Raw genomic sequence first — 14,225 nt, forward strand, 5'->3', positions numbered from 1 at the left:
ACAAAAAATAACAAATGTGAAACGTGTTCTGAATTATTTTTAGATTTCTTACGCTATTATTATACATATTAGAACAGTAAAAGAGGATTGTTGATGAAATAGTATATTTGCTCTTGATTTTTAACTTTTTCATACGGAAAAAAATTAAAATATTATTCAAGTTTTAAACTTTGCACTCTGCAAATATATTGCCCTCTAGGCAATGGGACTAATGTGAAATGTGGACTATTGGGAAATGCGGCACTGTTAGCGGCGCTGAAAACTTACGATTCGATTCTAATATCGGTTGATTTCGATATTTTTATGTCGCTACGTAACCACCCTGGGTGCTAATGGGAGCTTAATTGGACTTGAATTGAAAGTAGAACTATTCACCTAAGCGACCACGAAGCTATGGATTCGATACTAATATCGACCCGTTTCTAGCATTTTTGATATGTATCCCGACAGTACTCTTTTCCAGACTGTAAGAAATATAGTTATAATTGCGCTACATATATCAGAATTATGTTGAAACACACACATACATCCACTTTTATATTCTGTATAAATAGAGAGTGAGCGAGCGAGCGAGAGAGAGCGACTAAAGGCATCACCACTTCCACATTGCAAAAGCATATATCAGGAATCGAATTGAAAATCTATGTAAATACTTTTCTGCTGTGGCGTGCTTCATAAGGACAATTCTAGTCTGCTCACGTGACCTTTGGGGTTCATGAATTTCTTGCGAGCGTTGCGACTTTGGATTCTCTGTTTAAACCCTCGGTTTATGCATCGAATAAGTTTTCAAGAACATAAATGACATGCTGTATTATGAATGTTGAGAATTACTCTCTATATGACAAATAGCTGCAAATAAATACACTACATGATTTATTTATTGCTATTAAACGATTTTCTTAACTTGTATTTAACATTCTCATATATATAATACCGACCTACTGTGAAAATTATCTCAGATTTTATATTTTAAACATAATAATTACTCCATTCTGCAATGATTTTGTTATATATATATACAACTGATGTATTTAATGTCATTATTTTATATAATTTTTCATGCATTGCGGAAAATGTAATTTTTAGAAAAGCGTTGACCCAGATGGGATTCGAACTCACAACCTTATGATTTGAAATCCGACAGCTTACCAGTGAGCTAACACAAGGACTTCTGTTAAGGTACTTTTAGCGGTGTATAACGGTTCTCAAGAAAATTATGACATTCATACCCACTAGAAACGCTATTTTTGTTCTACTTTGACTATTATTTTAGTACTCAGGCGATAATTATGTTCTATGTCTTAACTTTGAGCATTCTTTTACATATGGAAAGATTCGTTTACACATCTAAATGTTCCATTACGTATGGAGAGCTAAATGACAAACAAGCATGCGCTGACATTAATACAAATTTTCGAAATATTGTGTCATTAAATATTTCAATCAATGTTGCTTTTTTCAACACTTGATAACAAGTTTTATTATATTTAAAAGAAGAAAAACACATCTGCAAACTTTTTCTCGATTGCAAAGGCTGGTTTGGAGGTTCGAACCTGGTTTACTATTTCCCGAAGATACCCGAAGTTGGACTTTGAAAATTTTTGCCTCAAAACACCAATAAAGAATGCGCTCAACCTTTTTGAGACAAGGTGTACCTATTTTCACAAAAATAAATAGAAATGAACTTATCCCAGCTAAATTGTAAAAATGAATTTTCATACTCTTACTATTAAAGCCAACATGTAAGATGAATGAAAACTAAGTCCTCGATCATAAGAACTTTTTCTTTAATAATTAGTTGATTACAGTGAATAATAATTAGTTAATTATTTTTTTCTTATAATTAGTTGGTTACAGTGAAATGACTGTTGTTCGGTAAGTCAAAATGGTACATTGATTATGCAAACTTAAAACTCCACATGATACTACGTCTCCCGTTTGAAGAAAATAAGTTCAATTCAAAATAGTGGGCTTCAAGGTGGCCACGATGATGATCATATGCACTATTAGGTGGAAGTTGATATTCATCCACAGTATCAAGTTAGCCATATTTTGATTGAACCAAAGCGGGGCAGTTTATATAATTGCCAGTTGCATGGGGCACAAAAGCATAATAAATAAGTATGCACAATTTTTCAGGCGTGTTAAATATCTATAAGCTCAATTAGTAACATTTGTGCGTCCCGACAATAACTTTTTCGATAGCGGGGCATCAATCTGAAATGTGAAATTGTCCCACTTCTAGCGAAACTTATGGCCACCTTATTCAATATAGCGCAAATTTCAATCCCTGCAGCCATTCCCAACTTATAAACGTATATCCATTTTTAGATTCCCCTCTAGATTCATGTTGAAATGTGAAAGACAGGTGAACTTCCTCGTGGCTACATGCTTAGCACACACGTTTTCAGGATGGAAGAATGTGGTTCGATTCCCAGTGGGAGCTCATGTAGTTCGGTTTCCATGTTAAGCTGTACTTCTATGTATCACATAACCGTGGCGATGAACAGGACACTAACCTCCAAATAAGCCAGTCAGTCAGCGAAGGAATGGTATACATAAGTAACAATATAAATTTTCAACTTCTCAGAAAATTTCTGCGTACAGTGGTGGAACGCTCAACAATTACCAGTGACCATCTGGTCCCTAATTAGTTAAGCCATACCTCGTGCAAGAACCCTTCAACATAACTTTTCTTCAGAGTGATTATAAGAAGATTAGGATTTTGTTGCTCAAATTGCTTTGATAGTAATTTTAAATTATTTGAGTTTATGTGAATTCAAATCAATACCTATTATGCTCTATAAAGCTTATAATTTATTTCAAGGTTGTACACACAATGCATTCATTAAAAAATGACAAATGAGATATTTGAAATCAAATTACGTTTATGTGCCGTCACCAACATCCAATTTTTCTCTGCTTGTTTACATGGCCGTCACATCCTCGCATTACCTCCCTATATTTCATAGGTTTTCTTTCACATCGATCAGCAATCATCCTACGTACTTTTCTCCTCCCATCCGTATCTACAAAAATCTCTCCCACTCTATCACTTGTCATAGAATGAAGAATATAATTTGATTTCTCCCTCACTCTCTTCTTCAGTTCGGGAAATTAGTAACAAGCGTCAACTTGTGTGGTCATCGTGGTTTTTACTGTTTTTACAATTCATCACGGGGGTTGTGTGCTTGGTTTCGTACCGAAAAGTATCTGCCATCGATTGTCATTTTTCACAGAGAACGTCACACATGCTACTTGCTCACAGATCGTAACATTCTAAGATTGATGAACCTAATCATCCATCCAGGTTTTTGGTTTATTATAACGAACTGACAGAGAAAGAAAGAAAAATAAAAATCTCAAGGAGGAGTTGACTTCCGCTTTTCAATAGATCCGAGTTTTGCTTGTTAGGTACATTTTTTTCCTTGTTTCTGAATAAATTTATATAACGTATGCTACATTTTTGTTGCTCCGCAGGGAGCTTTTTTAAATAAAAGTTTTTGACGTAAAGTCAATACTTCACAAAGAAGAGTGCATGCATTTATTTCTTCGTTAGTCTTTAATAATTTTTGTTTCTTAAAAATGTCATAGGAAACTACAACCAAATTAATTATATTATTATTATTATTATTATTATTATTATTATTATTATTATTATTATTATTATTATTATTATTATTATGACGTCAAACCAAAATCGCCACTTTTGCAAACACGCTTTGTCGCATTATCAATTCTTAGTGCGACGTAAGTGCTAGTTAACTGCTGCAAGTACAACGTTAATGCTGGTTACAAACAAACTTACGCGGGAAACGAGTAAGGTATTAGTTGTTAGCACTACGTTCGTGATACAAGAACAAAGTCAATATTCCTACGTACACAAATTAAAATGATGATACTGACTTGATCTGAAGCCAAAGGTACCACTTTTACAAAGAAATTCTGGAAAACGAAAAGATTTTTAGTTACTAGAGTTCTGTTAGTGCTCCATTCTTACTTGATATTAAGCCAGAATATACACTTTAATTTGTTTCTATCTTCTTGTACATCGGATGAATAACGTTGTGTTGTAGCACTAACCAGTACTAACCTAACTCTGACGATTGACACCCTCTTTCGTGTCCCGAAAAGCTTATTTGTAAAAGTGACAATTTTGGATTGACGCCAAGCCGTTATAGCCACATTAAGTAGTTTATAACTCTTCATACATTGAAGTATTAACGTTGTGTTTGTAGCACTAGCCAGCACTAATGATTAGCACGTAAGGACACTACTGATTTCCGCATATAGAGACACTAACATTGGATTTATGCACTTTTCATTTTCCGCAATGCTTGTTTGTAAATGCGACGATTCTGGTTTCACAGTCATTTTAAACATCTCTATTATTCCTCCCAAAGCTTATTTGTAAAAGTGGCTATCTTTAATTTGCTAATATCTTTCCTTAACTTGGAGTAATAATGTTCTTGTAGCACTAGCCAGAACTAACGTAGCACTAACAGTTGGCATTCTTTTCATTTCTCTCAATGCTTGCCAGTAAAAATTCCGATTCTGGTTTAACTTTCATTTGTGAATAATTTTGCAGATAGATGTCTAACATTTTTGCTTATAGCACAAACCAACACTAACATAACACTAACAACTGATACCCGTTTCATTTTCAGCAAAAAAAAACAGACTTTACAGTAGATTGGATGTTATCAAATAAGACACATACCGGTAGTTGTCCAGCTTATGTTCGTGACGCGAAAAAAAATAACAAGTAATTATTTTTGTAGAAAGACTCCTTTCGATAATACACCTGCACTGCATAGAATGAAGTTGCACAAAAGCTAGTTTGTCGTAAAATTAAAATTGGAGTAGCATCGAGAGAAAAGAAAAAAAAGTGACTCCTTGTTAGTGTGTCTAGAGATGAGATTAGGAGTAATTTTCCGTTGCTTTCTAGACAGAAAAAATGGTGTTTGATGTGGAAACTGTTTACGTTGTTGATTGTGTTTAAGTGAAAATACGTGTGCATTTGTGTGCGTTTTTGAAGGATTCCGTCCTACTTGTGCTTGTCGGTAGTCATTGAATGTGTCAGTTCGTAATTCCAATGGTGCGGCAAGTTTGTTGAGGTCTTGCGTTGACAAAAGTATCTAACTCTTCAAAATTGTCTTCGGTGAATAAACTATCAAGTGTCCGTAAAGATGTCACCTAAAAAGAAGTCACGTTTGAATGTAAGGAACTTTGTCCATAATGTCATTGGATCCCCTGTGGAATTCACTTTTAATCAGCTTCCATCAATCGCTGGTGTTCTTAAGCAATTCTTGTCGGAAAGAGAGAACACAAAATGGGAAGCAGCATCTCAGAAGGACCACTCTGCTAAGGTGCTAGCTCATTCAATGGCAAGGAAAGTAATCCAAATTTGGGAAAATGCATCAATCAGCGGTGCAGCTATTTTGAGCGAGTAACGGGTTATAGCGTTGATTTTACATTATCACAAAAACGTCCGTCAGCTGTAAAACTTGAAGGACAAACCCGTTTCCTTTGCTTCCAAAGTTGCAGAATTTCAGGCGTTCGCCAGCAAAACTTTGTTTGATATCGCTTCTTCCAAATGCATCGATCTGGTTGCTTGCACTTCTGCGAGCGAGAAGAAAGTGCCTGAATTGAAGGTTTAATTTTTAATTGACCAGAGAACCACCCGACAGATGGGTATGGCAGGACTTTATAGAAAGGAGACACAGAAACGTGTCAAACATTTATTGCGAAAAAATCGAGGTCAGAAAAATCAACCAAAGCCCAATGAAATTAGTAGTTCCAGAAGACAAAACGATAGTGTACCTTTACAAAATGAATCGTGAGAAGAGTCAGTTTCCACTGTCGAGTTTCTTCTTGCGCTTAAAAGAAAGAAGACTAGCCCTTCTAAACAAATGATAGTTAGATTGCTGACATTCTCCAATGCAGTATATAGATGTAATATATCAGACCGCAATTATCACTTCGTCGCTTCTGGCAGATATCGGACTGGTTACCCCAGTTCATAAGCAGAAGGTGATCGACAAAAGGAAGATTCGGAGAGAGAAGAAATCCTTAGGAAACGCCATCGTTGAAGAGGCGAGTGCATCGCTTGAATCGACCAAAGTAAAAGTGTTATACTTCGACGGAAGAAAGAATCAGACTCTCATCCTTGAGACTAAAGACGGCATCAACCACCGAATAATGAAAAAAGATCACTACGTACTGCTATAGGAGCCAGGATCGAACTATCTTGGCCACATCTCTCCTTCATCTGGAAGAGGAGAGAGCATACGGGCTGCCATCACAAAGTTCTTTGTTCATCAAAATATCCCGCTGTCCGATCTGGTTTTTTGGGTTGCGACGGTACTGCTACCAACACTGGTCGGAAGAATGGTGCGATGGCATATATTGAAGTCTTCCTGAACGAACCCCTTCAGAGAATCGTCTGTATGATATACACGAATGAGCTCCCATTTCGACATTTGATTGAATTTATAGACGGCAAGTCTACTGGACCAAATACATTTAGAGAACCAATAGGATCAGCACTTCCAACCTGCAAAGAGTTGCCACTCCACAATTTTCAGCCCGTTCCAGTAGACTGGGACCTCAACTTCACTGAGGATGCACTAAGCACGGACCAAAAATATTTGCTGAATATCTGCCAAGCGGTTTCTTCAGGAGAATGCCCCGTTGGGTTAGCTTACATGAAGCCTGGTAAAATTCATCAAGCCAGATGGCTAAATAGTCTTACGTTTGTACGTAGGAACAAAAGAACCCACTAATGAACTTAAAACCATCGTCCAGTACATCATTATGGTCTACGCGCCACTCTGGTTTGCTGTGATCCGTAATCCATCGTGTGCAGAAGGAGCTCGTCATTTGTGGCACCTTATCACGACTTCTCGTCACATGGAAGCGAAATACAGGAAAATTCATCCAGTGATCCGTAGAAATGCGTGGTACGGCCATCCTGAGAACCTACTTATATCAATGTTGACTGACCAAGATGCTAAGGTACGAGAACTTGGCTGGAGAAGAGTCCTAAAAGCAAGACAAACGACCCAATCTGGTGATCGCGTACCGGTACGAGAATTCGTCGTCCCTGAAATCAACTTAGAAGCGACAAACTATGTTGATATGATTAATTGGTCAACATGCACGGTGATGGAGCCACCGCTGACAAAACACTTGAGCCTGCAGAAGCTAAGAGAAAATGTAAAGACAGCTCCAATGGCTGATGAACCTATTACATCCTTACCCTGTCACACTCGCGCTGTAGAAAGAATGGTGAAGTTGATGACAGAAGCGGTATCGGCGATATGTGAGCAAGAAGTACGACATAGATTTGTCCTAGCAACACTACAATCAAGAGAAAACATACCAGAATTTAATACAAAAACAATTTGAGGTAAGAGAGTAACGATATGAAATTGCACTACCATATGCAACATTAGTATATACAGGTGGGCGGACCTCAAACTGCAGCCACCTCCTCGTGGTGAGTTCTGGGTTATTTCCAACATTAATGTTTGGAAATAAGCAAAGAGCTGCAGATGTAAAACAAAATATTTCTTATCTAATTAACGATCCAGATGAATCACAAACAATGCAACTTAATTTTCAGAAATGACCATATTATACCACATTTGACCATATTTTAAGCCACTGGTGGCACCTGAATGACTTGACTCATCGAGCTGAAATTTTTTGCACGTAAAATATAGACTTTTTACAGAAACAAAACCACATAGGATAACAATATTTTATAAAAGTGCATATTTTACATTTTTTAAAATAACATTTATTTTTTAACAAAATTTAAAAATTTTCAGCCGTTGGTGGCACCTAAAGATATTGACCAATCGACTTGCAATTTTTTACACGTTATATGGAGCCCATTTCGCAAAAAAAATATCACTGAGGGTAAGCTGATTTTAAAAAAAGTTGAAATTCGATGCACCCTAGTAGTCACCGAATTTCTAAACATACAGTGTATATATAGAACCTCACGAAGAAGAATGAATGTCATTCATAAATATCACAGAAGATCTAATTTGCTAGTTTGTCTACTTATAAGCACTTTTTATATGCATTTCAGTAATATTCAAGGAAGTCTAGTCAAGTTTGCATATAGAGTGCTAAAGCGTGTCATTATCACATTTTATGTTCTTCCCCTGAAAACTGTCTGCTCCTCGGAGAAATATTCGTCTTACATGTTTCTGCTACGTAATTAATTTCTGGTCCATACAGGATTCGATTCTCCTATTATCTTTAAGGCATAAGTTTCATAATAATAATCCTATAGAAATGACAATTCGGTTAAAATAGTCTTACAGAAATGTTTTCCAACTGTAAAACGTATGTTTTTTTTACACACGGAGTTTCTATATTGCTTAAAGTATTTTAACTATGTATTATTTGTAAAATGCAAACTAATAAGTGTATTTAAATTTGGTAGTACTCAATAGATTTTGCTTCAAAATAATCCATTTTTATGTAATTTGGCCACCTGCTTAAGTTGGCCACTCTTCAATGGAGGCGACCAATGGTAGCCATCATACACAAGTTTCATTGTAAATTTATACTGTGTACTGAATTTACAGTACGTAAGTATGCGTGTTTATTTAAGCAAATTTCCTAATGATATTAAGATCTTAGTTTACTTGTTATTTTTTTTCATTTATTTTAAAGAATTAATGCGTAATAGAAGAATGCATAATACAAGAACGAAATGTTCCTTTCTTATCCAAAACAAAACTAGGTATGTAGGTTATTAGAAAATTCTACATTTTCATCCCTGTTTTTACAAGTTAAAGCTTAACAAAAATGAATAAATTTGTTACTTACGTTTCTAGCTAAGAGTTTTCCGTAAGTCAGATGTGCTGGTATATGATCAGGTTTTGTAGTTAGAGCTGCTTTAAACCATGGTTCAGCTTTATCATCTTGGCCCAATCGACTATAAACTTCGCCCAACATATTGTAAACACTCTGTTAAAGAGAACGATATTAACCTGGTAAGAAACAGAGTTCAGAATGATAAAAAAGAAAAGATAGCATTTCGCTATTTAAAACGGATTTAACAATAATTGTGTATCTAAATCTTTCACTATTAGGTCTTTAATTTCTCATCTAAATCTAATAACATAATTTAACAATCAACAATTAGTTCTTTCGTTAACCAAATTGATGAAATTTGCGATTTTTTAAAAAGTATGTGGTTTCTCTGTACTTTTAATTGTATTTTCCGAAAAGTACAACGAATTCAAATTTCTTTTTCATTGGTGTTAAAGAGACCCTGCTCTATGTAAACCCTGCTCTTTGTAAACTTAAACAACTTCGTAATTAATAGTGGTTTTAAATTATTAACTAAATATAGAATTCTATGTTTTTCTTCTGTGAATAAAAGTAAATAAACCAAAAGCAATCTTATTTACTGCATATTTGAATCGTTAGCAGTAAAAAACATAGAATTTAGTTTAATAATTTTAATAACAATGTCCAGACATTGCAATGATATTATAATTGCAGATATTGTCCAAGACTTTAGACATTCAATTCAGAACCACAACATGGTCACAATATGAGAATGGAGTAAGTAGTAACTATATAAATTACTGAAGCATGAGAATGAAAGGCCAGCATGAATCAAATAAACCGCTCGTTAACTACTCTGGCCAAGAAACAGTTAACTGCTACAAATTGTTGGCGCGTACAACTTATGGAAAGAGTTAAAACTGTTATAATTCTAGTGCTCCTTCTGAATTTCGTAATCATTGTCTGTGCAAGTAAAATTCCCATTGGATTCCCGTTTGGAGTACATGTATTTTAGTTCCACGTGATATTGAATGTTCATTTTTAATATAGCTTTGGAGAATAGAAAGAATAATTATCTTCAAATATCAAACCTGTTGCAGTTGAAGGGCTTAGAGAATGAAGATGATATCTAATGAATTTTACATTTTAGAAAATTGAAATTGAGGAGATTGATATAATAAGGGAGTAAGTGAGTTTACGCCCTCTTTGCATCAAAAGCATTTGTGGCTTTTGCCGTCCTTGTTTAGTCTCCTGTTAACATTTTAATTCAAGATCGGAATAAAATGCTGCATATTACCTTGTTTTATGTAAGGAAAACACACTACTTAAGTTTTCAACATCGCTTTTTTCCAATTGCATGTTTCAGACTTACGAACTTATTGCATCAAACTCCTCAATTACTAGTTTGTCTTTGTAACATACACTGTTCATCATTTCTGAATCTCTTCATGGTAACATCACTTAAATGAGGTTGTGTAGCAAATATAACATATAGCCTAACATGTTCATTCGCCACTAGAACTAAACTTTTCGAGAACTGTTAACATTACATCTTCATCCTCTAAAAACTTCACTTCTAACATCATTCTTCACTATCCATTTCGACTAACTTACATACACAACAGAGGACTTAAAACTTATTATAGAACGAGAAAGGTCGTATTGGATTGCTTGAGTCCCTTTCCCAAGACAAAAATCAGAGGTTAATGAACTCTGATAAAGACAGTAAAAAGGATTACGCGATACTTACATGTACGGGATTAATGAGAAGGTATATTGAATTATTGGACATTCGTGATTTAGTTACGAGGATATATTCTACTGTTATATTTCTTGAAGAAAATGAAGTTTAACATTATGATATATTTTTGGTGCATTAAGTAGTTCTCCTTATGTAAGTTCTGTTAATACTGTATACATATTTTATTAATACATGAGAAGCAACATTTTCGATATACGTTTATACGAAACTTAAGTAATTTATTGAAAATAAGTGTTGGAAGAATTGTTTGAAGAAATTTAATAAAAATATCTTTTACAGTCAGCGACAAAAGTTCTTTCCTTTTGATGAAATTAGTTTTGTAAATAACTTGAGAATTGAATGATAATTTGAGTGTAGTTTTTAGTAAATTAAAATGAATGTAATTTTTGTACGTTCCAGCCGTTATTCCCAGATAAAATTTTATCAAACGGAAAGAAGTTTTGTCGCTTTCTTTAAATATATTTGGTTACAATTTTGGTTTCATGAATATCTGTCAGGGATATAGATAGCCACTGTTACCTGTAAATATATACTAAAGAATCTACTCAATTAACGAACTTGGAAGAAATAATTGCTCTAGCTTTCAATTGCAAAAGAAAAAAGAAAAAGAAAAAGAAAAAAGAAAAGAAAAGAAAGAAAAAGAAAGTTTCGAAAATTATCTTACATGTACGGGATATGAGATATTGATAAGCACTGTTAAAGTCGCCATTATCCGTTAAGATGTTAACGGATTAAGATGTTAACGGTTAAGATGTTAACCAAATCCTTCGAGGTAATCAGTCTAGCTGTCTACTGCAAAAAGTAGAGTTCAAAAATAGGTGTGAAATATTAGTTCAAGAGTTTCCATGTGGAGTAACGGACAGACAGACGGATTAAGAACACAATCTTATAAATCCCGCTACGTGATACTAATGGCACGCATACCATTGTTCCACGAAGTATAAACTATCATCGACCAAATTCTAGTCAATTTAATTGTTTTAGGATATTGTTTTAAATGCCTACCTGTGGCTGATAATGTGATGGCATATTGTCTACAGCTTCCTGGAAAATACTTAAGGCGTCCTCCAATTGCCCTTGATCCATTAATAATCGTCCGAGATGAAAGAGTGCTGCCACTTTAGCTGATTCATGTGTCCTAGGATCTTTTAGACCTGTTCCATCGAGACGTGAGCCGGTACGCAGAATTTCAAGAGCTTCATGTATTCTACCAAGGCGAGATAACACAATTCCCAGATTTAAGTAGGCTACTGAAAATAGACATGAAACAGAAGGAGTTACAAAAGCAATATTTCACCTTAAACTTTATTGATTAGTGCATAATAATTTGCGAAAAAATATAAATAATATTGAAGAAACGAAAGCCTTTAGGAGTATATTTAACAAGGTACTTCCAGAAATGTATTAGCAACTTCTTTTCTTAAGTGAAACTAATTTTTTGTGCCCTTCAGGTTGGACAAACAATTTACAATTGACTGACATTGTATGTAGTTAACATATAGGCCAGAATCGACTTTTTTTCATATGAAATAATTCGCAATCCATCTAATCAAATGGCTCTCCAAAAGCTCTGATATACTGGACCTTATTGAAAACTGAGAATTTTAAAAGAAACTCAGGTTTCTCCAGTATTTAATCTAGTCAATTCTTTATCAAAATTGTCCTATTATAAATGCTGTTCATTAAACGAATCATTCACATGTTCATTGCGAACGAAAACTCTTAAAAATATATTAAGCTTTTTTTTTTTTTTTTTTTTTTTTTAGCAGATTCAGTCTTATAGAGAGCAACCACATAATTCTTCTCCTTTTATCTACAATAAACCTTAAAATGTTACTACTTCTAATGTATTACCAAATTTTGCCATATTTAATATCATTGACTACGAATCTTTCTAAACAGTTTATGCATTTATTCTTAGTTACAAAACTTGCAATTACCTGCTAATCTTGGTCTGCACTGGATGGCTATTTGATACCTCTGAGCAGCTTCTTTATATCTTTGCTGATTCTGGAGGAGAACTCCTCTGAAAAGGTGAATAGTTATAAAATATACGCCATTTTTCAAATATAATACAAACAATGTGCTTATTTTATTATTTGTATATTTTCAAGCATGATCTTTAATTATCTTTATTGTATAAGTATCACCTATAATCCAATAGATTATTTACTGCGTTTCATGCACTTTAAAACTTTGAAACTATCAGTTATAAGTTTATATACATTAAAGTATTATCTATTCAATACAATATAATCTATATATATATATATGGATTATATTGTATTGAATCCATATACATATATATATATATATTGAAAGGTCCTACATATATAATTTAGATACTTTACACGTTTATCATCAATACTGGTTTGTTGATAGTTACTTACAGGTTGTAATGGACGTCTGCCATATTTGGTCGGTGGCTTAAAGCTAAAAGATATGCGGTTTCTGCTTCTGCATATTTTCCTTTCAGGTTTAAAATATTTCCTAAGTTTCCGTAGGCTAGAACAAAATATTAAAACGAAAATGATATTATTAATGTATTTTGTATTTCTTTTTTATTGATATATGATGTATTCATACCATATAAAGAATAGATTTTCAACCAAAATATTAGACTTCCAAATTATGCTACGCATAAGTATCGTGGAGTTTAATAGACGGCTTTATTCGTCTATTTACAGGTGTCAGAGCAAAAGTGGTAAATTATTTCGAGAAGTCTTTTTTACAATTGATTCAGTGTCCCAGGAATAGGTTTAATCCCATATGTTAATCCTCTACTCGAACGGTCAAATTAACTGTTAGGGGTATAAAACTCTTCACTACTAATTCTTATTATACGAATAGTTAACCACTTAAACTAGACCTGTCATTTTTATTTAAATAAGCATACTTCATCACAATACCACAACATTTAATATTCAATATAGCTTCCAACTACATGCGCTCTTACAACAACTATAACCACTATTTCAATCACGTAGACTCAATTTCTTAATACGACCTAACTTCCACTACAACTGTGAATCTATTATAATCATAATTACGCTCTTTAATTGTCTCTTTTAAAAACTAACACTTTTTTCCGATAATTGCCTAACTGCTTTACAAAGCCTAACTTTAAATATTTCCGGTTTCAACGCTTATCGCCATACAATGAAAACGTTAACAGATAGTGAAAGGCGTCTTTTTTTGGGGGGGGGACAACTCAGCATTTTAAGACAACGTTTCATGATTATTTACAACACTTACCAACCCTTGAAGTGGTTCAAATTTACTATTACTTCCGGTTTCAAAGTTGATTTCCGTAGAGAAAATCCTGTAAGAGCTGTAGAGATGCGGTTTTGTGTAATCGATTCAAGATGCCACGAATAGGTTCCATCTGCTCCGTTAACCCTTTATTTGAACCGAAAGTGGTCTAAATTAACCATTTCCAATGTCAACAATTATTTCCATAGAACAAGAATGGTAATAGATGACAACAGGCTGTTTTCTGCAATCGATTCAGGGTCTCAAGAGAACATACCCTCACACTCCGCAACACTTTACCGAAACCGAAAGTGATTAAACTTTCCTATCGATTCAGCGTCGTAAAAATGGGTTTCGTTCGGTCGGTTAATCGTATATTCAAATTGAAAATGGT

At 34.2% G+C, this 14,225-nt stretch overlaps 1 protein-coding gene across 1 annotated transcript in view; it reads right to left on the reverse strand.

Moving 5' to 3' along the window:
• Positions 1 to 14,225, reverse strand: part of LOC145670269 (protein O-mannosyl-transferase TMTC2-like) — a 226,183-nt gene that overhangs the window by 74,775 nt on the left and 137,183 nt on the right. The window contains exons 4-7 of the mRNA XM_081738695.1: positions 12,970 to 13,084; positions 12,520 to 12,605; positions 11,585 to 11,829; positions 8,851 to 8,991 (exon numbers count right to left, since the gene is read on the reverse strand). Of these exons, the coding sequence (XP_081594821.1) occupies positions 8,851 to 8,991; positions 11,585 to 11,829; positions 12,520 to 12,605; positions 12,970 to 13,084 (587 nt within the window). The remainder of the gene's footprint in view (positions 1 to 8,850; positions 8,992 to 11,584; positions 11,830 to 12,519; positions 12,606 to 12,969; positions 13,085 to 14,225) is intronic.

This window comes from Thermobia domestica, chromosome 14, assembly GCF_964235325.1.
Source record: "Thermobia domestica chromosome 14, izTheDome1.hap1.1, whole genome shotgun sequence".
Classification (NCBI taxonomy): domain Eukaryota; kingdom Metazoa; phylum Arthropoda; class Insecta; order Zygentoma; family Lepismatidae; genus Thermobia; species Thermobia domestica.